The 23,598-nt window shown below is 55.2% G+C and overlaps 8 protein-coding genes across 8 annotated transcripts; 6 read left to right on the top strand and 2 right to left on the bottom strand.

The window, feature by feature from the left end:
- Positions 1-876: 876 nt before the first annotated feature.
- On the top strand, positions 877-1,625 carry PG997_014095 (uncharacterized protein; the record flags this gene model as incomplete). The annotated part of the gene is made up of 2 exons (XM_066818409.1): positions 877-993; positions 1,080-1,625. 2 exons carry the CDS (start codon positions 877-879, stop codon positions 1,623-1,625), a joined length of 663 nt encoding a protein of 220 aa, XP_066664101.1.
- Positions 1,626-2,228: 603 nt separating this feature from the next.
- PG997_014094 (UBX domain-containing protein 1) lies at positions 2,229-3,585 on the bottom strand (the record flags this gene model as incomplete). The annotated part of the gene is made up of 3 exons (XM_066818408.1): positions 2,229-3,030; positions 3,096-3,332; positions 3,419-3,585. 3 exons carry the CDS (start codon positions 3,583-3,585, stop codon positions 2,229-2,231), a joined length of 1,206 nt encoding a protein of 401 aa, XP_066664100.1.
- Positions 3,586-3,998: 413 nt separating this feature from the next.
- Positions 3,999-4,975, top strand: PG997_014093 (outer membrane protein TOM13-domain-containing protein; the record flags this gene model as incomplete). The annotated part of the gene is made up of 3 exons (XM_066818407.1): positions 3,999-4,075; positions 4,401-4,797; positions 4,865-4,975. 3 exons carry the CDS (start codon positions 3,999-4,001, stop codon positions 4,973-4,975), a joined length of 585 nt encoding a protein of 194 aa, XP_066664099.1.
- Positions 4,976-5,622: 647 nt separating this feature from the next.
- On the bottom strand, positions 5,623-6,579 carry PG997_014092 (uncharacterized protein; the record flags this gene model as incomplete). Its single annotated transcript, XM_066818406.1, has 1 exon — positions 5,623-6,579. One exon carries the CDS (start codon positions 6,577-6,579, stop codon positions 5,623-5,625), a length of 957 nt encoding a protein of 318 aa, XP_066664098.1.
- Positions 6,580-10,222: 3,643 nt separating this feature from the next.
- On the top strand, positions 10,223-12,006 carry PG997_014091 (uncharacterized protein; the record flags this gene model as incomplete). Its single annotated transcript, XM_066818405.1, has 4 exons — positions 10,223-10,301; positions 10,393-10,801; positions 10,852-11,270; positions 11,312-12,006. 4 exons carry the CDS (start codon positions 10,223-10,225, stop codon positions 12,004-12,006), a joined length of 1,602 nt encoding a protein of 533 aa, XP_066664097.1.
- A 521-nt stretch (positions 12,007-12,527) lies between these two features.
- On the top strand, positions 12,528-13,541 carry PG997_014090 (YidC/Oxa1 family membrane protein insertase; the record flags this gene model as incomplete). Its single annotated transcript, XM_066818404.1, has 2 exons — positions 12,528-12,620; positions 12,699-13,541. The coding sequence occupies 2 exons, from the start codon at positions 12,528-12,530 to the stop codon at positions 13,539-13,541; spliced, it is 936 nt and encodes a 311-aa protein (XP_066664096.1).
- Positions 13,542-13,564: 23 nt separating this feature from the next.
- On the top strand, positions 13,565-14,239 carry PG997_014089 (YidC/Oxa1 family membrane protein insertase; the record flags this gene model as incomplete). The annotated part of the gene is made up of 1 exon (XM_066818403.1): positions 13,565-14,239. One exon carries the CDS (start codon positions 13,565-13,567, stop codon positions 14,237-14,239), a length of 675 nt encoding a protein of 224 aa, XP_066664095.1.
- Positions 14,240-18,930: 4,691 nt separating this feature from the next.
- PG997_014088 (urg3) lies at positions 18,931-22,535 on the top strand (the record flags this gene model as incomplete). The annotated part of the gene is made up of 8 exons (XM_066818402.1): positions 18,931-19,203; positions 19,312-19,344; positions 19,693-19,990; positions 20,555-20,949; positions 21,067-21,342; positions 21,418-21,638; positions 21,724-22,393; positions 22,452-22,535. 8 exons carry the CDS (start codon positions 18,931-18,933, stop codon positions 22,533-22,535), a joined length of 2,250 nt encoding a protein of 749 aa, XP_066664094.1.
- Between the last annotated feature and the right edge of the window lie 1,063 nt (positions 22,536-23,598).

The following is a 23,598-nucleotide window of genomic DNA, read 5'->3' as shown; positions in this document are numbered from 1 at the left end:
TCTGGCCCAATGCCCACCCCGTTTCTTCCCCCTTTCATTTCAGCAGCTTGCCTACCTATCAATCGCCGAGATCCCGTCAATGGGAGTTGGTGAGATGTTCCGTCGCGCGCGCCTCGTTTGAACGGGACGCATGAGCCATTCAGAGCGAGGAGATTGGCGATGCAATGCGGATGGAGATGACATCCCCATAAGAAATAAGAAAAAGGGCAATGCGCGCTGTGGGCTCATCGACGCGATGTAGCCGTACCACGTAAACCAACCGGACTTTTTTTGCTTGTTGACTTGACTGATCACGCCTGCAGTGGAGGTGGTGCAAGATGCGCTGTGCAGGGTGAAACCAGCACACCACCAGTCAGTCGGTGACCACCACCACCAACAACTGGCAGACTGGGCATGGCAGGTTGATAGGCTAAAACCCACCTGCCCTTTCTGCAAACCCACTACCGGCCGCCCGATGCAACCGTACGATAGCTCGCTTGCGCCCTGTCAGGCTGGGTAGTAGTGCTGTGCTCCGTAGTAGCCCGGTCGCATATATATAGATGTAGACATGCCCGGCCTTGTTATCAGAGAAAGGAGTGCTCGGCAGTTCGCTTCGTCTCTACATAGATACAGCGACCAACAGGACCCTGCATCGCCGGCACAGATAGCTGAACTGAGAAGGTGCAATAAGTAAGTTTCCCACAGCCTCCACCACCACCACCTATGCATCCCGAGCATGGTGGCTATGAGAGACAAGACGGGATGCACATGACTGACTTTGCAATAGTATATAAGTTCCAGGGAACTTGCCTTTCCTACTTTCGCTTCGGACCAGGAATCTCCCGCTCGCTAGGACTCTCCTGATCTTCCATTCTTTTTATCACCACCACCTTCATCATGAAGTTCTCTACCATCGCCGCCGGCCTCCTGTCGTCGGGATGCGCCGTCCTGGCCGCGCCCGTCGCCGCGCCCGCCCCCGTGGCCGAGCCGGTCCCCATGCCCATGCCCACTCCTGTAAGTATCTCACATCACCCCCCAATCACTTCCCATCTGGAAAAAGAAAAGAAAAAGAAAAACGGCGTCACTAACTCCCATCCCAGCCCGGCGTCCCCAGCGCCTCCTCGGCCAAATCCTCCCTCGCCAGCCTCAAGGTCCGCACCGGCGCCGACCCGGACGGCTACAAGCGCAACCTGTTCCCGACCTGGATCACCATCTCGGGCACCTGCAACACGCGCGAGTACGTGCTGAAGCGCGACGCCGAATCCATCAAGCTCAACAACGACTGCACCTCCTCGTCAGGTAAATGGACCAGCCCCTACGACGGCGGCTCCTGGACCAAGGCCTCGGACCTCGACATCGACCACATGGTCCCCCTCAAGAACGCCTGGATCTCGGGCGCCGACAAGTGGACCACCGACAAGCGCCGCGAGTTCGCCAACGACGTCGACCGGCCCCAGCTCTGGGCCGTCACCGACAGCGTCAACTCCTCCAAGTCGGACAAGTCCCCCGACGCCTGGAAACCGCCCCTGTCCTCCTTCTACTGCACCTACGCCAGCGCCTGGGTCCAGGTCAAGGCCCACTGGGAGCTCTCCATCACGAGCGCCGAAAAGGCCGCCCTCACCTCCATGCTGGACACCTGCAGCTGAAGCCAGGGGAAGGGGGACAAGGGCGGCAAAAGTGGTGATGACAAGGACAAGAAGAACGATGCCGTTTCTTCGTCCTACTCGCGCTTGCTCCTCCTTCTGCCATTGGCGCAAATTCTTCTGTAAATATAATCAAGGATTCGGGGATGGAACCCCAGTCCAGTACCTACCTATACGATGTCAAGTTTCAAACTAGATATAACCATGACAATGAAGAGTAATTCAACTACGCTGCAGTGATACCCTACAGGTCCCCATGTTGTCAAAATGTTACATCCTAAAATAAACATCAAGTTAAGTTCACGCATCGCCCATTTGGGGACATATTATACCAGTGTCAAGATAGGTTCATATGGATGTCACCTAAACACTACCGCGAAGCAAAATGTGGTTCATGCTGTCGTACTTTAGTACTATTCGGGCAAAAACATCATTGTTGTCCCGAATGCTACGGCCCAGTCACGCCGGACGGGCCCAGATCGGTTGCTGTCTAACCTGTCTATGTATGCAGGAAGCGAGTAATCCACTCGCTTCGTCGCCAATAGTTTTGTCGTCCCATGCAACTCAACTGTACATGTCCTTTTCCCTGAGAAGTATGTAGGCATTTTACGTGCGCTTGACCATGGCCGTGCCGCCCTTCTTGAACTCGGCCATCTCGCCAAGAACAAGCTCTTTCTCGGTGTGGTCCTTGTTGGGGAAGGTCGTCGCCAAGACCCAGCCGCCGGCCCGCAGCTCGGGGGAAGACCGGACAATGAACTCGTAGACGTCGTTGACCGTGTGGGTCGTGTTGAATCGCGCGGGCAGGCGGGTGCCGTCGGGCATCTGGATGCGGATCATGATGGTCGGCTGGGAATCATCGACGGCCACAGCACTTGACGACGTAGCAGCCGCAGACGAAGACGTCGAGGACGAGGCGGCCGCTGCCGGAGTAGTGGAAGCAGCCGCCGCGCTAGCAGCACCGCCGTCGCCAGGGACCGGGCTGCCCAGCCGGCGGCCCTCGCCCGAGAAGGGCTTGTAGACCTTGGGCAGCTGGCGAAAGTTCTCCTCGTGCTGCTGCAGCTTGACGTCGAGCGGCTCATCGTATCTAACGTTCATGAGGTGTACCGGGGCGCGTCCTTGCTGAATCATACGCAGCGCATCCGCATTCTCGGGGTCATCGAAGCGTCGCAGAGGGCCATCGTCGATGCTGAAGCCGTCGCGCCACAGGTGGAGGACGCGCTCTTGGACCTGGGCATTCGAGGCGGGCTGGTTTCGGCCACCAGCAGCTCCTGCTGGGGAGCGAGAGGCGGAGGGGTCGGGGATCGTTCGGCTGGCAACACCTTCACCTCCCAGGGTCTGGCCAGAGCCGCGGAATGTGGATGGGGTCGAGGGGTCGGCTGGCGACTCGGCTTCGGGTCGGCGCGCATTTCTAGACAAATCAAGGTTAGCCCAAGAAGGCGGGCTGGAGTTGGCGGTGGGATGTTCTGTACTTACGATTTGGCCTTGGCCAGCAGATCGTTGATGATGCTCTTGGGGTCGGGTCGTCCTCCGTTGGGATCCTGGACGGCCAAGCCACTCTTCTCGCCACCGGCATATGTGCGTCTCTCGTCATCATCGTCGTCATCGTCGCTATCGTCGTCGTCGTGATCATGAGCTCCGCCGCCAATGGAGCTGAGGGTAGCCAGGCCCTTCTTCTTGGCGGGGGTTTCGAGCGCGAAGCCGAGGAGGCGGCTTGGGGCGCAGGTCGGCCGTCCAGCGTTCGAGGACCGGTGTAGCCCGGGGGAGCTTGAGATTGGGATGCAGAGGCAGAGGAGGACTCTGGGGCGGCGGCGGTGTTGCTGTCTTCCTCCATGTCGGCCATCAAGGAAGCGGCGGCGGAGTCGAGATCCCAGTTGTGAGCCGAAAGGTACTGGGTGGCCTGTTCGGGGGTGGCGTTGGGCACAAACTCCATCAACTGGAGTGCCAAAGCATCGTGGTCGGCCATGTTGGGTGATGTCGTCAGCGGGGATCGTGTTGTGGACGACTGAGTTGTTGGCGAGGTTGGAGGAAGAAGGTGAGGGACTGATCTGGCAGCTTTCGGCAGTGGGGTTACTGGGGTGAGCTTTCGCAAGCAGACGAGAAGTAATCTCAGATGGATATGAGGTAGTTGATTAGACCAGCCGGAAACCCGAAAACGAAATGGATGAGGTGGTTATGTTTTGTTCACCAATCCAGGGAGATAATCAACTTGGCAGCGTGTCAATCAATCATCCAGATTATCTTAGGCAGCTCCAGGACGACGTCAATGGGACGGCCGCCGCCCCGCAATGGGTCCAGGCTGGAAGCTACAGGCCAGGTAGAGGTACTTGGGTTCAGGTACTGTACGACAGCCCAAAAGGTGCCGCCTTCGATTGACAGATGAAGAGAAGACCCCAGGCCAACCAGATCCTACGACTCAAAGTTCTACAATTTGACCTGTTGCCCACCCTCTTGAAGTATCATCGTATCATCGTATCATCCTAGGTAACTAGATTTCAAATATACACTGTAATTGCAATATCAATTGTTTCTATAGGCGCGAAGTTTTGATGGATATCTGAGTTCCCAAGTGTCCTGTCAGTGACAGCCAGACCCCTCCAGAAATCGGATCATCCGAGCCGCCGACCACCGACCCTGACGTGCTAGCATGGATCGCTCTTAGCGTGCATCATCAGCCTGCTCGACGCTGGCCAGCGATTGATTTGAGCTGCTGGATGCTGTTGCAGGCAAGTGAGGTCAGAGCTTCAGCGGCTGCGTGCGACTTTGGATCTAATCGCCTAGCTTCATCAGTTTCCACCCGACATCAGCGTCAACACCTCCCGAACCACCACCACTACTCCAAACAAGAACGAGGCCTTTTGCTTTCCCCCAAAGCGAAAGCCGCCCAAATCTAAAACATCATGTCGTCCGAAGACCCCACCGCTCACATGGCCGCATCCGGCGTCACGATAAACTCGGACAGCGAACACTACTCGGCCGGCGACGACAACTCCCCCTCCCCGAAACCAACACCTCGTCTTCGTCGCCCCTCATCCTGTACAAGCCGCCCACCGTCTGGGGTCTGATCCGGGGCGCCGCCATAAACCTGGTCCTGCCCTTCATCAATGGAATGATGCTGGGCTTCGGCGAGCTGTTTGCCCACGAGGCGGCCTTCCGTCTGGGCTGGGGCGGCACCAAGGTTCGTTTGCACCATCTTTACCAGACTATGCTGAGTTGCCGCCAACGATCTAACGCTTTTTTCCTAGGTCTTCCCCATGTCGAGGAGGCAGACGCACGCCATTGGCCCCGGAATCGAGATTCGCGACAAGCCTACGAGACCTGTCCCGGACCTGCACGACATGACGAGCATGGAATGAGCTCGGGATGGAAGGATGAACCGCGAAAGAAACGCATGACAACTTTTTGAGCACGCGCATTTTTACGAAGGATTGCTCCGTGCGAACAGAGCGTGCGCCAAGAACTGGCCCGAGAGACCTGCTTGGTGGAATGGCACGTACTACTACAACTACAGGCGCAACATGTACAAATAAACCATAGAAAGACTTGAGTTAGTAAAGTCATCGGCTTGTATATACCCCCATTTTGCCACATGCTGGTAGTCCTGCGGGCTACTGTGCCGCGTCGATGCAGCTACACCCAAGGCTGGATGCACTATGGGCCACTATCGGGCTCTTTGGTGTCCATTTTATAGCCTGGCGAAAGATGAGGAGCGCGGCTATCTCAAGGCGAACCTCGGTGCGAATGATGAGCCTGAAGGAAGATGATAGAATTATTATTTGTGCCCAGGTCAGATACGCATACATGAAGGAGTTCCAATTATGAAGTATGTGCCGCACCCCGTCAACTCCAATTTCGTATCCAAACTTCTTGAGTTGGTAAGTACCCATTCCCATGGCCCGATCCAACGGTGAACTTGACGCCCAGTCAAAGCATTCTGCGAACCTCTTTTCGTGTCATCTACCCCTGGCAGGTTCCATAATCTCCTCAGCAACGACATACTACCTCAACTCAGACGGCCGCTGACGCCCGTGGAGCTCAGGGACAACAGGCGCAAGCGGCCCGTAGCGGGACTCGGTCCGCGGCGTCCCCTCCAGCTCAGGGACCTTGGTGATCGGGAGGTCTCGCACCGATACTGGGGCCGTCGACTCAGTGTCATCATCATCATCATCGCCGAACGAGCTCTTCGCATGTTTGGCTGTCCTGCTGCTGCTGCTGCTGCTGCTGCCGCCGCCTTGCTTTCTTCTTCTCGCCGATGCTGCATAAAAGGTTGTGAGCGATTATCCTCATCCTCGTTCCATCGCCGCGCAGCGAAGAAGCAAGGGAACCACAAGAAAGAGGAGAGAAGAGACGTACCCCTGCAGCAAACGACGGTCGCTATCGCCGCTAACATGATGAACACTGCGCCAATGACGATCAACGCGATGGCGAAAGCCGGCAGAGGGGCATGAGACCCTCCGTTCCGGTCATGAGGCCGGAAGAAGTTGGCGTTGTTGGGTTTGGGGCCTCGATCACCCCCTGGATGCGGCCTTCCGCTGGCGAAGAAGTCGGTTCCCTTCCTCGTTGTCGTTGTCGCCGTCGTCGGTGGTAGTGGCGGCGGCGGTCTCGGTCTCCCGGTGAACCTTGGGTGTCGTGTAGTAGTAGAAGTCGTGGTAAAAGCACTGGATGACGACGGCATGGTAGAGAAACCCGGAAGAGGTATTATTGACATGGTGCCAGGTCTGGCAGACGAAGAAATTTGCTGGTCGCGGTTATCAAGCAACGGCGATGGATTCGTGTATTCGATTCTCCCGTCGCCGTCCTTGGACGCGTCGTCTCTCTTCGCTTGAAACTGGCGAGGGCCTTCTCGCTCCGGCCTATCTGGCTGCCCGTCGTACTCGGCCTTGGGTTCTGTGGAATCAGTTCGAGTCGAGACGAGACCCTCACTCTGAATGTCACAATGACTGAATCCGCTTCGAGACATTGAGATTGTTGTGAAGGGGGTTTTTCTTGATGGTACTGGTATAATTAATCAACTTCCAAGAGATTTCAACGGGTGCATCCCTCCCAACTCCGTTTACATGAACAATCCCTCGGAGGTCATCACGGTAATATGTGCGTTGGTTCAGAGTCCGGTCACCCCCAAATAAACATCCCGCGCTTTGATGTCCGGCTACAAGGCTGGACATGTGCAGGAGGTTAGACTTGCACGATCATCAATCGCCTTCTGAAACCGTAACTCCCATCTATCAAGTTCCCTCGTGTCCCGAACGCCACCAGACTCGTCGTAGGTCTGCCGCATTATGTGGCGCTCGGACTATCATCCAGAGTTTTCATTGTTGCTTCATAGGAAGGTTGGCATAGTCGTTGCTGTCTGTGGGTGGTGTTTAGGCAAAAGGGGTAAAGTGGCAAGACACCACGGCTGCTCCCTCTAGCTTTCTGGCACTTCACCAGAGAGGAAAACATCTATGTCTGATCCTCTCCTCCTCATCGCCTCCCCCCTTGTTTGTTCCTTTACCTCAGAGTGAAACCAGACTGCTCCATGTCTCAAGAGGGACGCCGGCAGGCTTAGATGCAAAGTCTCCAGTCACCAGCGCCGTCGAAGTCCGAGCAACAAGCAACGGTAAACTTCTATGAGATGTTTTTTTTTTTTTGAAAACCTATTATGGACTCTGCCTGGTATCGCACGGGTGCGTATATTGAGCGCCGCCATGGTTACTTGCTACAAATACCCATGTTGTTACAAGCATACTAAGGAATGTATTTTGTCTAAGGTGAAAAGCGACACCCCTAGGAGTCGTACGAAACATCATCACTTACCACTGAGCTTTCTCCTTAGACTTGGTCACATGCCAACTCTCTTCTCTCTCTTCGTTTCATTTGTCCGTTGATCAAGACCTTTGCGCCGTCCAAACTGGACATATTTCGGATCTGGATTTGCCCATTCTGTACTGCGGCTCTCCTTCCAGCTGACCCAAGGAGTAATGATGGGAGATAGATAAGGCAACTGCGCTTTTGTTACGTGGAGCGCAATTCGCCGCCTGCTTATCTTTTGAGCATGCAGGTTGCATATTGCCACATCAGCTGATTCTTGGGAGTATCCTTGCGTTAGTCGTTATCAACAGCTTCTGGGGATTTGAAGATGACTTGTCGAAATCACGATGCTACGCAGTCTGAAGTCGCTATTGTCGGGGATAAGGCCACGCGCCGCGCGATGTGGAGCGCAAGATGGTCAAGTGGGCTCTTGCGGCTCAACGGCTCGTCTCTCCATTACGGAGTCCGATAGAGGTAAGAACATCGCGCTGCTCCCATAAGCGCCAACCACCCCTTGCATATCTGGGCTGTCTCAACTAATGGGAGGATATCGTTGCTGATCCGGAAAGATTAGGGAATCATGATCTTAAGCGCCATGGGATTGTAGCTTTCTGCTTTGTTTGTTTCTTTCTTCACCAGCATCCGGGAATAGATCTACCGGGAAGAGCCAACGCCATGGAATTCGATGACGTCGATCTTTTCCTCATTTTTATTATGCAGGCAGGCTGTGGAATGGCTTGGCAAAACGGCCCGACAGAGGGGGACGTTTGGCAGTTCGCCATAGGTGGAATCATTGTTTGGCCCTTAGGGAAGAAGAGAAGTTCGCGATGGCATCCTCCGTGACTACCGAAACGGGAAGATTTTATAGGCGCTAAGCCCAGGGTGGTCGTCTGTATATTAATGCACGTGTCCCGTTAGCGCCTACGGACTGCCGATCCTTACCCCTGAGGGCGCAGCCGCAAATACAGCTTTGCCCATTTCGAGTTCCTCCCATCACCGCGCAGTCTGCATACAGCACATCTGCACGCCTGGGCTGACTTGGCTGCTTGGCTTTCGAGATTGGGGAGACTGTCAGGTGTTTGTTTTCGAGTTTGGTTCGGCTCGTCCGTCCGAAATCATGATAGACAGCGTGACGGTCTCGGGAGAGCCCCCGAAAAACAATACTCAACAAACCCCTTTGAGGGTGGCTGCAAAGCGGGTGATGGGTCACAAAATGTGTCAACACCCCTTACAGCTGAGAAGTGTGCCAAGTAGATGCCCGGATCGCATGATTCGCCCGCCCGGCATCCTCCGCAAGATCCGAACCAGGTTTTGGGCCAATCCGCCGTCTGGGCTGCGGCAACTACAACCCCACAACCTGTCTGGGGTTGAGCTGGTGGTTTAATCTATTCTGCACACAATGCAGACGTTCTTCAGTGGTCGTTTCATTACCCATGCCACTTCGCGCATTCGGTCCTATAATGCAGCAATCAATTGTATGCCTGTGAATCTGTCATGGCTGCGGCATGGTTCCCTTTGGGAAAGCCAAGCTTTCGGACGGCGGCCCAACGGCCAGGGAATATGTAAAGGGGCGTCGTACCGCATTGCCGCTCCCAGGATGGGCCAGAGTATATATAGGGATGTGATATCCCGTCATTTCAAGTCTCATTCCCTCACTCCTCATCCCACTGCCAGCCATCTCAAGCCGAGTCTACCATCCAACACTCACTCACCATGAAGTCCATCGCTGCTGCCGTTCTCCTGGCCTCGGCCGCCTCCGCTCACTGTATGATACCCTGCCATTTGCTTCCAACTTGACTTCACCAGACCAGACCGCTAACCACCATCAACCCAAACAGACACCTTCCCCGCCCTCATCCACAACGGCGAGAAGACGGGTGACTGGGAGTACGTCCGCAAGACCGAAAACTTCCAGTCCCACGGCCCCGTCCAGGACGTCACCTCGCCCCTGATGACCTGCTACGCCAGCGGCAACCAGGGCGCCAAGACGCTGTCCGTCAGCGCCGGCGACACCGTCGGCTTCACCATCGACCCGGACATCCAGCACCCGGGCCCGATGCAGTACTACCTGGCCAAGGCGCCCTCGGGCCAGACGGCCGAGTCGTTCGACGGCAAGGGCAACGTCTGGTTCAAGATCTACGAGGACGGGCCCAAGTTCGGCACCAACGTCAACGGCCTGTCGTGGCCCTCGGACAAGCTGACGCAGACCACGGTCAAGATCCCCACCTGCATCGCCGAGGGCGCCTACCTGCTGCGCGTCGAGCACATCGGCCTCCACTCGGCCGGCCAGGCCGGCGGCGCCCAGTTCTACCTCGCCTGCGCCCAGCTCAACATCACCAGCAGCGGCACCAAGACCCCCGCCGGCGTCGCGCTGCCGGGCGCGTACAAGGCCTCCGACCCGGGCATCGAGATCAACCTGTACTACCCCCTGCCCACCAGCTACACCAACCCCGGCCCGGCTGTCATGACCTGCTAGATTTCACCCACGAACTCTAGCCTGGCCTAGCCTCAAGCGATGGGGGGCCCTATCCATTGGATGGTACGAAGTGACGGGAACTCTGATGACGAGATGGCGGTATACAGCACGCATGGACGGGTATGAGATGAGCAGAAGACAATGTATATAGCAGGTTTGGGTACATATAGACGATCTATTATGATTCCGCACATCGAATCTTTTTCTGGTGTGGCATAGAACAGGTCGACTGCTTGAACTTCTAATTATGGATCGAAAGGTAGAAGTTACTCGCTCGTTGCCCATGCGGTTGAAATAAAGTCGTGGACCTTCCGGACCTTCCACAAACACGGCTCCCATGGTTCGACAAAAGTTTGATAACACCTTCCGCTGTTACGGAAAATTCAAAAAGTCGCTTCGCGCTTTCCGCATTCATTGTATGCACTTGCCTCTTGATTTATCTTAGCTGATATTTATTCGTACATTGCCGCCGTGTCGTCAAAATCACCACCACGCCCCATCCATTAGCCACTGAAAAGTCCGAGATCACTTGGCAAGAAACGATGGCGATCGAATGGGATGATTTGCCCAAAGAAATCCGGCTTCTTATACTAGAGGCTCTGATACAAGACGGCTGCTCCCTGGGTCCCTTGGCCACAGTATCTCGAGAGTGGCAGACAAAAATCGAGCAACACAACTTTGCCCGGATCAAAGTGACACGAACACGCCTCCCCGACCTCAACTGGATGACCCATCGCAACCGAGCTCTCATTCGCTATATCTGGTTCTGCTTGGAACTCGAAGACTATGATTGCACTGGGTGCAAGTCTTACATGCCGTCCTTCAACGGGGAGCTGGTAAAGTCACATGATAGGGACAGTGACTATCACAATACCGTCACAGGAGCATTGAATTATCTGTTCTGGCTTCTCAGCGCGTGGGAACCTCACGGCAGCTTGACACTCGATATCAGCATACTTTCACCAGCGACTCCGACCATTGGTTCAAGTACCTGACCTTCATGCCCGACATGCCTTCGGATAGGCTGGTCGGTGATAGCATCGAGGAAGTCATATCAAACCGAACCTACCATGACCCCCAACATGACTGGGTTTCCGGAGTTCGGCGCTACGCTCCGCCCGAGAAGGCTTTCCGCAGAGTATTCCGGACCATCAAGCCATTCTGGGCCCAACTTCCACCGGTCCCGGCCGTGACGAGTCTCCTTCTCCGGCAACAGACCCGCCGGGCATGGACGCAGCAATCACTTGTACAGATGTTTTCCTGTTTCCCTAGGCTGCAGGAGATCCACTACGAGCCCTGGAGGCTTAACATGGATCTGGAGGGAGGGTTCTACGATGCTGGTGAGAGAACTGCTGAGCAGCTGCCCACATTGCTGTTCACCCTCAGTGTGCCGTTGCTAATAATCCGCTTCTGTTACCTATCTTAGATTTTCGATATACGTTCGACTCTCTCAAAAGCTCCAACAACAACCTCAAAAGACTTGTCGTCTTCGAGAACTTCAATCAGCACTACCCGCATCCAGGCGAGTACAATACTCCTCGTAACCCACACCCATCTTCAAGTGGGGCGTTGGCCATGGTCAGCCGCAGACTGGAGCATCTCGCAGCCTCCTTCGTCGTGGAGGCCAGCCACTTCTTCGACCTCTATTCCCCGAGGGCGACGTGGCCAATGCTGACCTCGCTCGTGCTCACGTCCAATCTGCTCACGCCCGTCACGCGTCCGGCCAAAATCGCAGCGATGCTCGAGGACGCGACGGCCACGGCCATGCGGATGCCGAAGCTGGAGACCTTGGAGATCTGGAACGGGAGAAAGGGGCTGGCGGCGCTGTTCCAATACCAGGCGTCCCGCAATATCCGGCCGGCCACGATCACTTGGCGAGGCACGTGGGAATTGGCGATGGAGCCGGCTGTCATACAGGCTTGGGAGGCCGTCGCGCGTCGGCATGGCGGATGGAGACTCGATCTGGTTCGGGAACGGCTGGAGGGGGCCGATATCATGTCCCATGGTGATGCTATTCACCACCTGAAGCTCGCGGGGCAGGTGATTCGACCCATCTCGTTGCTGCAGATACGGGCAGAGCATGAAGTTTTGGAGGGCTTTTCAGCCGCGGATTATTCCTGAATGGATTATGGACGGAAGAAACAAAGTGCCATTGCATATCGTGAGCATGTGTAGGTCGTAGAACATTCATTTTGTCTGAGAATCTCAAGAGAGGTCGTCTTCGGCATGTTCTCAATGCTCAGAAGCCCATATCTGGTCTATTCTTATTCATATGAATCAAAATATAATTACTTAAGATACATCCCAGTTTAACAGTGATATTAATCAAATAATCGAGAAGCCAAGCTGCCGAGGCGTATGCATCGATCAAGTGTGGTGATTGAGGTTCTACGAAGATGCAAGCCGCGGCGAGTCGGGCGAATGACAATTGACAGCGACTGCTCCACAATTCGGCTTGCGCTAAAGAATGCGGTCCCCAAAAATTTCCCAACGACCAGCAGACGAGAAGAATCGAAAGAATTGGCAGTGTCGCAATTGACGCTTTGCCCAGATATCACCACGCTGGCGACTCCGGCGGCCGACCATTTTGATCCCCCTCCAACCAGTCCACACCATTTCGAAAGGTGTAGTCTGCAGTCGTCATGTTGCCCGCCAGAGCCCTGACCGGCTCCAGCGCCAGCCCAGCCATGATGCTGCGGCACTGCGTCTCGGGTTCGAGGACAGGAAATGCCAAGGTCAGTTTTTTTTTGCTCTACGGGATATCCTATGTAGTGGCAGCTTCAATGGACTGACAAACACAACCTACGTTCTAGCTCGCCTCTTCCTTAGTATCCCCAAACCGACAGTTCTCCCAGCTGCGAAAGCTCGGCTCGACGTCCCCGAAGCAATGGAACAGCAACCCCTCCGGCAGCCTGCGCGGCCAGGTCAGCGGCATGCCCCGGTTAGCCTCGATGAAGTTTTCGCCTGCCTCGCCCAATGCCTTCGCCCAGAGGGCCGGTGCCACGCGCGCCCTGTCTCTGTGGCCCTTCAGCTCCGGCAACAAGCAGCAGCAGCAGCAGCAGCCGACCACCACCGACCCCACCGCCGTTCCCGAAACCACCACCGCAACCCCCGCCTCGTCCCCTTCGCTATGGGATAACCCCCCCAAGGCGCCCGCCGACGCCGCCTCTACCCCTACACCCGATGCAACCGCCGCTACGACGGGACTGCCCGGCTCGACGCCCGAAACCTCCAACTTCACCTCCATCCTGCCCGACAGCTTCGACGAGCTCGGCATCCGGAACATCCTCGACATGCCCGAACAGATCGGCTACCTCAAGGACTTGGGTCTCGACTTCGGCTGGGGCCCTACCGCCATGTGCGAGTGGATGGTCGAGCACTTCCACGTCACCGCCGGCCTGCCCTGGTGGGGAGCCATTGGCGCCGCCGCTCTGGTCATCCGCCTGGTCATGGTCTGGCCCAGCGTCCTAGGAGCCAAGTACAGCGGCCGCATGCAGATCGTCTCCAAGGACCCCGAGTTCATCCAGGCCCAGGACGAGTTCAAGTTCGCCGTGTCGCAGCAGGACCAGGCCGGCATCATGAAGCACCGCGGAACCATGCTGCGCCTCCAGCGTGCCGCCGGCACCTCGACCATGAAGGCCGTCATGCCCCCATGATCGCCCTCCCGCTCAGTTACGGCATGTTCCGCCTGCTGCGCGCCATGGGCGCCCTGCCCGTGCCCAGCCTCGAGACCGGCGGCGTCGCCTGGTTCACCGACCTGAGCGTCTACGACCCGACCTACATGCTGCCGCTCGCGACGGCCCTGGTGACCGTGGCCATGTTCCGGTACCAGCAGATGACGACGCTGCACAAGACGCCCCAGAGCGAGTCGATGGCCAAGTTCTTCCTCTGGGGCATGACGCCCTTCATGTTCCTGTGCACCATGTGGCTGCCCGCGGCCCTGCAGTGGTTCTTCTTCACCTTCAGCGCTCTGTCGACGGTGCAGAACTGGGTCCTGGTCCAGCCCGCCGTCCGCCGCATGACCGGCCTCCCGCCCCTGCCGGGCAGGCCCATGATGACCGACAGCCAGAGCAGGCGGATGGGCATCGGCTACCAAGCGCCTATCCGCCCGGCCATTGTTGCGGAGCCGCCGACGACCCCCTCGCCCACGGGCATCAAGGGCATCGTGGAGGGCGCCAGCAAGAAGTTCCAGGGCGTCGGTGACGGGCTCACGAACGCCATCAAGGACTACAGCGGCGGCGAGAAGGGGATCGCGCGCAAGAAGGCGGCCGAGTACGAGGCGAGACGGTCCCTCGAGGAGAAGGAGAAGGCGCTGCGCCGGCTTGAGCAGCGTCGCAGCCGGAAGCAGGCTTAGGTCTGCCCAAATTCTTGCTGGGCTCGATAACTACGACGAGTCTTTCCTCGAGATCAATCCGAAGCTATTTAAGAAGTACGCTGCGTGCGAGGATCTTGTTTGGCGTCAAGAAGATCGAGACCGAGTGGATGGCGCGGCTCGAGCGAGAATACGCCGAGAGCCGATGCCAGTTGGCCTGTGTATGATGAAGAGGTGCTCTGTATATTAAGACACAGAACAGCCTGGGTCACCAAAAAGGACGTGATCTGGTTGATTTGATAGATTTGGTTACCAGCATCTCTGGGCTGTATCCTGCCGGCTTGCTGTGGCTCCTCTCCTACTCTTGGTGCTATCTGACCAGCTGAAGAAGCCTTGTAAATACATACTCACTACTTGATACAATACAAAAAGTTGCATTCACATATACTCCCGGTGCCCTGCAAGTGGCCTAGGCTTGGTCCAATCATGACCGGGTCCTCGTTCTCGTCGATCCGCACCACATCAACATAGATCACAGGGTCCAAGTCTCGGCCGAGTCGGAGACGACTCCGCTCCAGCAATCGCATATATCATGTGCCGTTCCAGTTATCACGGCCTTGGGGTTAGCGCAATTTGACACGATCCCGAGCGAGGGCCGCCCAGTGTAAAGGAGAGTTGAAAAGCACTGGACACCAACCAAGAACCGGGAGCGCATTTCGGTTTCCGCCGTTATCGTTGTCCCTGAAAGAGCCGCCCTCCTCACATGATACCCTTACCCTTCATCCCTCTTCTTCTTCTTCTTCTTCTTCTTCTTCTTCTCTTCTGCGCGTATGAAAGTGTGTTGCCTAGCAAGTTGCCCAGCAAGGAGGAAAGGGTCCTGGGTCCTTGCCTGGCCCGGGATAGAGAAAGAAGCCACCCATCCATCCATCATACGAGATGGGTAGATATGCAAGCAATTGATTGACTCGAGATGCCTACAGACCCTTACAAGTTACCACCCTTACGTGAACCGAACTAACATTTTTCGTCCGTGTTTGGCGCCCCGTCCAATAATGTGTGCCCGGTTGAGTCTCGTTTGTCCACCACCTGGTCAATGTCTGTGTGTTCTGTCGTCCGTGCTTGTCCAATAAACCCATCCTATCCTCTCCCCACACCCAAGTGGACAAGGACACCACCATGGGACTGGCTGGCACGATGGATGGGCATCCAGTCTCCAGTGCCAGTGCCAGTGTGCTACATGTATCCCATTGCCTGATTACAGTAATCGAGCTGCTGGAGGTAGCCGGGGCGCACCATCTTTCAGCCCGGTGGGCTTGGCGCGTTCGTTAAAGCAGGACCAGGAGCCACTCGACGACCATCGGGTTTTGCTTGCGGTCTTTAGCGGAGGCGCGCTAGCGCTTGCGCAGCTTAGCACTTCCCAAGCTTCGATTGCTGGTGTTGCCGGTGTTGAAGATCCGCGCACCGGCGCGCATTTTGGAGTGGGATGCTACATTGGGAGGGGTGGGGGGAGGGATATTCACAAGTATGGATGTATGTAAAGTACGAACGAAGGACGTGCAAACGGGGAAGTGATCCAGCAGCTTCCAGACCGGGGACCAGCCGGATGGGAGCATCCACGATCCGCTCGTTGCGCCGTGCGCAGTGCGCGTGCTGCTCCAGTCAATCCCCATCCACTTTCTCTTTTTCGTCTTCATTCAACTCCGTCCATCTTGCGATGTAACGTTGGGTAGACACTATTTGCAGGTGAGAGACGAGCTGTGTCTGTCTTTTCGCACAATACGAAATGAAGATGATTAAGGAGGCAGGACTGGGCCGGGCCGAGCCCTTTCTGGACGAGATTGTTGTGTCAATAGCATCCATCCGTTATTGGGTAGCACTTGATAAGATGATTGACGTCTCTATCTTCTTCTTCCTCTCCTTGTTGTCGGTCCATCGGTTGGTTCCTGACACATGTCAGGGCCAGGGCACCCTGTTCTCTTTTTACATACGACACTGCAGCCAGCAGCTGCCAGGCCAGTCAATAGGAGAGTTGGACTTGAACCAGTCAGTGGCAGAGCGTGGCTCGCCCGCCTTGCATCATTTTTAGAGCCCCTGTCCCGGCCTAGACTCCCCTAGGCTGTCCACCTACCACTACCTAACATACTAATAGCTACAGGCTGTAGCTACTGTAGCTGTCCACCCCCTGCCCTTCCTTCGCCCACTCTTCTTCCCCCACCAATGGCGCCATTGGGAAGCAGCATCAAATCAATCAATCAATCAATCAATCAATCAATCAATCAACCAGTCAGTCAGTCAAATCAAATCGGGTTTGCAGTGCGCCAGGCTCTATTCATCCCTCCCCTACTGTAGAGCTAGGATAGGCAGAGGCTGCGCCAATCCCAAAGGTCGTCGAGTCGTGGTTCGGGGTTCTTTGTTTTCCTTGGCACGACGTATTCGGTGCGGGCTCTGGTTGGCGTTGCGCTGTGCTGCCCTTTTCGTTTCTTGTTGGTTTGAACTCTGCCGAAAAGAAAAGATACATACAGAGGGTGCGGTGCCATTGGCACTTAATGAATGGAACCGCCTGCTGCCTCGGAATGGAAATTGCACATTCACACTTAACACGGCGCTGATATATGTCTCGTTGTGAGGTCAAGTAAGATAAAACAGGACCGCCCGTACCAGTTCTGGCCGTCACGTACGATTACGTCCGAGGTTGAAGTAGTAGGTAGTAGTAGGTAGTAGGTAGTAGGTACGCACGCGACGCCCATTTGCACACCGGTTACAGATAGAGCGAGGAAATCTCTCTTCCTTGCCGTTTGGATCTCGGTAAAAGGGCCTCGCAGGGTTCCTTTCCCGAAACTTACGAAATTGCGCAACGCATCTGGTTCTTTTTTATTTTCCTCTGCCCTCAGGGTGTCTGTTGTCTACCTAGGTAAGTATCTTCACCCATGCAATGCATCTCGGGGATTATCCACACACACCTCTCCCGGGTGAAGGGGTAGCGAGTAAGTAAGTAGGTTGCTGCAGCAGCGAATGAGGCCCTGGATTTAACCTTACCTACCTAAGGTACAGTGTATGCAGCAGCAAGCCGAGACATGCAGGTGCCGACGTTTCCAAATCCCTCCAGGGTATTTGCAACTCTCTCTAACCCCCAAACTCCAAACTTGGGAGGAACATGTTACTCCAAATCAAACCAACCCCGGGCTGTCAAGTGTGATAATCCGCGGGATAACTTGGAACACTACTTTGACCAAGACCCTTTGGGCCATGACTCGAGACAGAACACAATAATTGGAAACCAGAAATGCATCAATAGCTTAGGTAGGTAGCAAATCATTAATCAGATGCGCTCGCTAGAAGCCGGCTAGACGGATGGTGTTCCCTACAGACAGTACATCATTCACGTACGTCGTGTTGGTAGGTATGTACCCACGTTGAAATTTATTTTATTTGACAGATAGCTTCTTGCTTACCTCATGTTGAATAAGGGCAGACGTGGAATTACCACCCCTTTCTCCCCCGGAGGCACCTCCTCGGCCCTTGCGCTGATGTCATAAGGCCGAGGGTCCCTTTTTTGGTTCCTGATGGAAACCCATCAAAACGGAATTGCTTCACCTACATCCGTACTGGCTGCTCGCTGGCCAATCTCTCTCGGCCTTTTACCAACCGGGTACATATGATGTATGTATCGATCAATGTGCTGCCCTATGAGGCAGGTCGATGTCATTAGATGAAATTGAAACCCGCCGCGGCGGGAATTGGAGATTTGGATTGTCTGTCACGTCCGTCACCCGCCATTACCTCCTTCAGTATGTACTTCCTTTATCCAAAGCCCAACCAGCCAGCCAGCCAGACCAGTCCAATCTTTTTCAACCGTCGGGCCGGATTGGCAGGCCGATTGGTTCGATGCTACTTTACCTGCCTGCTGGAAAATCCCGCCCTCCAGTGCGTCGTGCATCGTCGCGTTACATCTTTTTCGTCATTTTGCGACGCATGGGGTCATGGCATGGCATGGCATTTCAACCTCGCGTAGGTAGGTAGGTATGGATGGCTGCAGCTTCAGCTCTACAATCTACAGTTGACGCCATCCATGCATGTGCGGCAGTAGTTAGGTAGCAGCTACCTAAGCTGTCAGTGAGTGGCACAGTGCACCTCTGACGCGCGCCGTCGTCAGCGCCAGTCAGCACTTTATCAGGGAAATAAAAACATTTGCCCTTGGGCGGCGGACATTTATTTTTGCAAGCGACTTTTTGAACAAACAAACGAACGAACCAGAATCGCCAGATGGCCAATTTGATTTCACGGGAACGCGTATGTATTATTAGGTAATGGGTCCCCCCGTCAAATGATCGATTTGCATCCACAGAGCTGCTGCTGGGAGCAGCATGCAAAGAGTAAAGGCAAAGAAAAAGAAAAAGAAAGAAAAAAGACCGGACGGACTGGGCGGCCCCAAAGAAAATGCGGTTCCTGACGATCACAGGGATTGTCGACCACTCGATTGGCCCCAGTCACCTGCAGCCGGGGCGGATACCCATCAGGGAAGCAGGGGGAAAAGCAGTACATAGCCATACCCATGACAGCCAGCGGAGTGGTGCACCTTGAACTTAGCATGGATGTTTGCCCATCAAATGTATGTATGGATTGATGAATGCGCCTCTCTGTTGCTCGACTGCTAATAACGTACGAATCGCATTAACGTACGAATCGCATCGCAAGGGAGAGAGACAGAACAGACAGGACCGGAGCACAGAGCTATGTACATCCTAGTCACTAAGCCGCCCCATCGAAATTGTAGGAGGTGGCATTTGATGGCAGGCAGGCTTTCAGACTCGTCTGGTCGGTTCCCTTACCCGGACCCTGGAGAAAGCAACGAAGTGCCCACGGTGCGACTGCGCACGAGTTGCGACGAGCCCAAACCACCTCCCCGGAATCCAGTGCTCAGGTGGGTTAGAGCGATCAGTGATGTATTAGTATTGTCTGCTGCTGCTGCTGCTGCTGCTGCTGTGTGGCTCCTCGCTAAGTTGAAAGTTCGAGAATCCATAAGTAAACCAGACCATGCCCGTACTGACCATACTTACTTAACCCCAAGTGTCGTGTCCTGACTACTGGCCCTGCTGCTAACTTACTTGGAAAAGGGTCCCCATTCTCCGTTCTCCATTCTCCATGCTGTAAGTTAGGAAGAAAGTAGTCAGTCATTCTCTCTCTCTCTCCGGCTTGGCTATCTAGGATCGCTTCCTTGATCAGTCTACTGCACCCCCGACCGGCGAGCTATTGACATGCTAGGGGGTTGTTGACTTGAGGGTTGTTTGCATTTGACCCGCGCCCGACTCGGTTGCTTGTGGCTGTTGCTCGCAAGTCTCTCTAGGGACATTCTCACTCGACTTTTTTTTCTCCTTCCTCTTTCTTTCTCTTGTCTCCCTCCTCCTCCTCCTTCTTCTCGGGATCTGATCGATCGTATCTCTCTCGCTTTTTAGAGTCGGGAAGATAGACAGACAGACAGACGACATACTTGGCAGAGCCGAACCTTGGCGTCGCCTGCTTTGCTTCTTGTTACTGCTGCTGCCCTCGACGACAACAACAGCAACACAGCATTACATATCTACCAAAAGAAGAGAGGGCCAGCTGCCTCAAACCGACGAATAGCGATATCCGGCGGCCCGTCGACGGACGACTCAACATCAGACAAACAGCTACCCGGCACCACGCACGCCTCTTGCTCGGGTGTGTTTGGAGGGGGTCTGGAGTCGAAACACCGATCGCCAACTGGCCCCAAACGTTATTCCCCGGAGAGCGAAGCACCAGCACCTCCAAGTGGTGTGATATCAGGACGGGATCCCGACTTGGCGGTAATATCATTTGACATATATAACATACGCCCACACACCCAGCATATATACGTGTGCGTGTCTGCGTGTGTGTGCTGCAGGAGATCACCTCCTCTTCCCACTCCTACATTGCAAGCTTCAATTGCTGCAGCCAGGACGAACGGACGAGTTGGAGTGTTGTACTACTACTACTCCTCCTCCTCCTCTAAGCTACTGCCTAAGTACACTCACTACCTACCTACCCAAGCGACTACCACCGACTACCGACCACTACGACTATTGGGGAAAGTTGGAGCTCCGTCTGATTATCGATTAAAATTTCCCACCCCACCAGGCCGATCCCCTTCCTGGACAAATCCCACATCCCACCTTTTCCGCTCCTCGGCCCCTTCGTCGCATCGCAACTGGGACAGCCAGAAACCTTGCTATTTTGGGACTCTTGAATTCGGTCCAATCTGGGAAGAGAACGAAGAAAACGGAAAGGAGAGCTTTCAATTATAAAGAAAACAGACCAGACGAGATACACACACACATACACACACCCCAATCCAAGATGGGCCTGTTTTCGAGAAAGCCGCGGCCGGCCAAGACGGTGGCCAAGCCGCTGCACGGCGATGCCCAGTCGACCACGAGCTTCAACTCGGACAAGGACACGCTCAAGTCGCCCACGAGCCCGCACCACTCGCGCATCGGCAACCGGTCGTCCGCCGGCAGCACCATGCCGCCGACGCCTCTAACCCCTTTTCGCCGTCCATGGCCCCGCGCGCCGACCTGCCCAAGCCGCCCGACCCCAACCTGGACCCGGCCGCGTACCTGCGCAGCTTGAACTCGGTGCGCGAGCGCTCCCGCATCATCACCGACAAGGCCACGCGCAACAAGCTCAATCATTTCGACGTCGACATGAACAAGTTCCCCGACGTTGTCCGCTTCGTCTGCGGGATTATCAAGGTCAGTTCAACTGCATTATTCATTATTCAATTGCGAAAGATGCAGACTGCGATGCCATATTCCCCTGGCAATTGCCAAGTCAATAGTGCGGACCCGCTAACACTTAGGCCGCTGCAGAGAGACTACGACGCGCCCTTCCACACCATCCCGATGCACAGCCGGTACCAGCACTTCTGCGTGGGCGGCCGCGACCGCATCGCCAACCTGCTGTCCACCTTTGACGACTCGGTCGACCAGACGGAGAAGTGCCGCCGGCTGATCGACCTGTTCATGATCAGCGTTCTGTTGGACGCCGGCGCGGGCACGCACTGGACCTTCAAGAGCGCCGAGAACGGCCGGATCTACCGCCGGTCCGAGGGGCTGGCCATTGCCAGCCTGGAGATGTTCAAAACCGTAAGTTCTTCTTCTCATGGCAAATGATACTCCAAATTGATGGTGGAGGAAGTAAACTGACTAGCGTGCGCGCAGGGCATGTTCTCCGGGGATGCGCGGAACAAGTTCCAGGTGGACAAGGAGGGCCTGAGCCAGCTCACGGTGGAGCAGCTGGCCAAGGGCCTGCAGATCCGCCCCGGCAACGAGATCGCCGGGCTTGACGGCCGCGCCGAGCTGCTGATACGGCTCGGCACCGCCCTGCAAAAACAGCGCATCTTCTTTGGCGACGAGGGGCGGCCGGGCAACATGGTTGGTGAGTACTATCCCTTCAGTTCCCTTATTTGCTTATGATCTTTTCAAGCCTTCTGAGGAATTTGGGTCTGACTAACACGGCCGCAATAGACTACCTCTTGTCGCACCCCACGACACAGGCCTCCTCCATGCCCATCGTGATACTGCCCGTGCTCTGGAACGTGCTCATGACCGGCCTGGGCTCCATCTGGCCGACGACGCGGACCGCCATCGACGGCGTCTCTCTCGGCGACGCGTGGCCGTGCTCCTCGATGCCGCAGACGTCCGGCGGCCTCTCGTCGCCCACGTCGCCATCCTTCTCGCCCTTCCCCGCCGCCAACCCGCATGGCGCCCCTCGACGGGCCGCGGCGAGTGGGAGTCCATCGTGCCGCTGCACAAACTGACGCAGTGGCTCTGCTACTCGCTGATGCAGCCCATGACGTCCCTACTCAAAGTCCAGTTCGCCGGGTCCGAGCTGCTGACGGGCCTGCCCGAGTACCGCAACGGCGGGCTCTTTGTCGACATGGGCGTGCTGAACCTCCGCAAGGAGGACGAGGACCGCGGGCTCGAGCATTATGCCAACTACTGCCGCCGCCTCAACGTAAGAGCGAACGAGGTCGCGCCCATGTTCGAGCCGAGCGACGATGTCATTGTGGAGTGGCGCGGCGTCACGGTGGGGCTGATGGACAAGCTGTGCGATGATGTGAACTACGCGCTCCGGGAGGATCTGAACGGGGGCGAGATTACGTTGGGGCAGCTGATGGAGGCTGGCAGTTGGAAGGTAAGTCTTTTCTCCCTTTCGCATATTACGTGTGGGATGCTAACGAAACGACCAATAGGGTGGACGAGAAATTGCCGAAGTCAGCCGGCCAAACACCAAAGAACCGCCCATCCTGATCGACTCGGACGGGACTCTCTTCTAGAACAGATATATTTTTATTCTTCTTTTTTTACTTTGTCAAACCCTTTTTTTCGACTGGCATATTTTAGTAATTGGTGGGAATGGAATGGAACAAACATTTGGGTTGGGCTGGCAGGGCAGGGGTGTATGCATAAGTATGTAAGGGGAAAACATATTTACTTACAAAAAGGCCTAACAACAGGCGAAAGTTGGTTGGGTACAGAGACAGACATATTAGTCCATGGTTCAGTATTGACTACCATCTACTGGCGTACCTTTGAGAAGAAGGGTGCCCGGCCGGTTTGATGACATGATGGAATAATGAAAAAGAACACATCAAAGAAACAACACAGAAACTGCCGAATAGAGGATGTGTACTTAGTGTATGTACTATATAGGCGTCGTCCAACAGAAGAAAGGACTAGGTTGCTTGCAGATCGAGAAGAATACCCAGCTCAAATCTACATTCTCAACACATCCACTGATCCAGTGCAAGCATCGCCTTCTCGGAATGGGCAAGACTGTGGGATAGACAACGTTTTAATTCAGGGGGTCCGGCTCGTGGGATATCTGGTTTCTCTAGCCCCTGACCGATATATTCTAGACGTTGCCTCAAAGGGGCCAAGCAAGTTCCTAGTGCATGCAAGTCCCCCAAATAAGTACGCACCTAGTCATAACCCCTTTGATGCAAGATACCATCCATCGACATGTGTCACTCAGACAGGACAGACAGCAGTGATTTTCGTCTGTGTGTGTGTGGCACACACCTTGGGAAAAGCTCAGTTGAACGGGCCATCTTCATCATTCCACTCGAACGGTATCGAATAGGACAGAAGTATGCTAACGTCCTCGAACCAAATCCCCGATCCCTTGCGTCAAAGACAAGACTCTGGAACCTGGATGGCGATGTACGAGCAATGGTTATACAACGCCTTCGAATAAAAGGATACCCCAGTATGCAATGTCCAAAGAGGAAATAAATACCGCCCTATGCAATAGTAAAGCTATACTACTTTTCATTTTTTATAACCCTTGACCCCTGGAGGCACGGGAAAGGGGCGGCCAAGAGTCAGAAATGCAAGTAC

This window comes from Apiospora hydei (assembly GCF_038363865.1).
Source record: "Apiospora hydei strain CBS 114990 chromosome Unknown utg000009l_segment0_segment0, whole genome shotgun sequence".
NCBI lineage: Eukaryota > Fungi > Ascomycota > Sordariomycetes > Amphisphaeriales > Apiosporaceae > Apiospora > Apiospora hydei.
The sequence above is the reverse complement of the archived record's forward strand: the minus strand, read 5'-3'. Positions and strand labels throughout refer to the sequence as shown.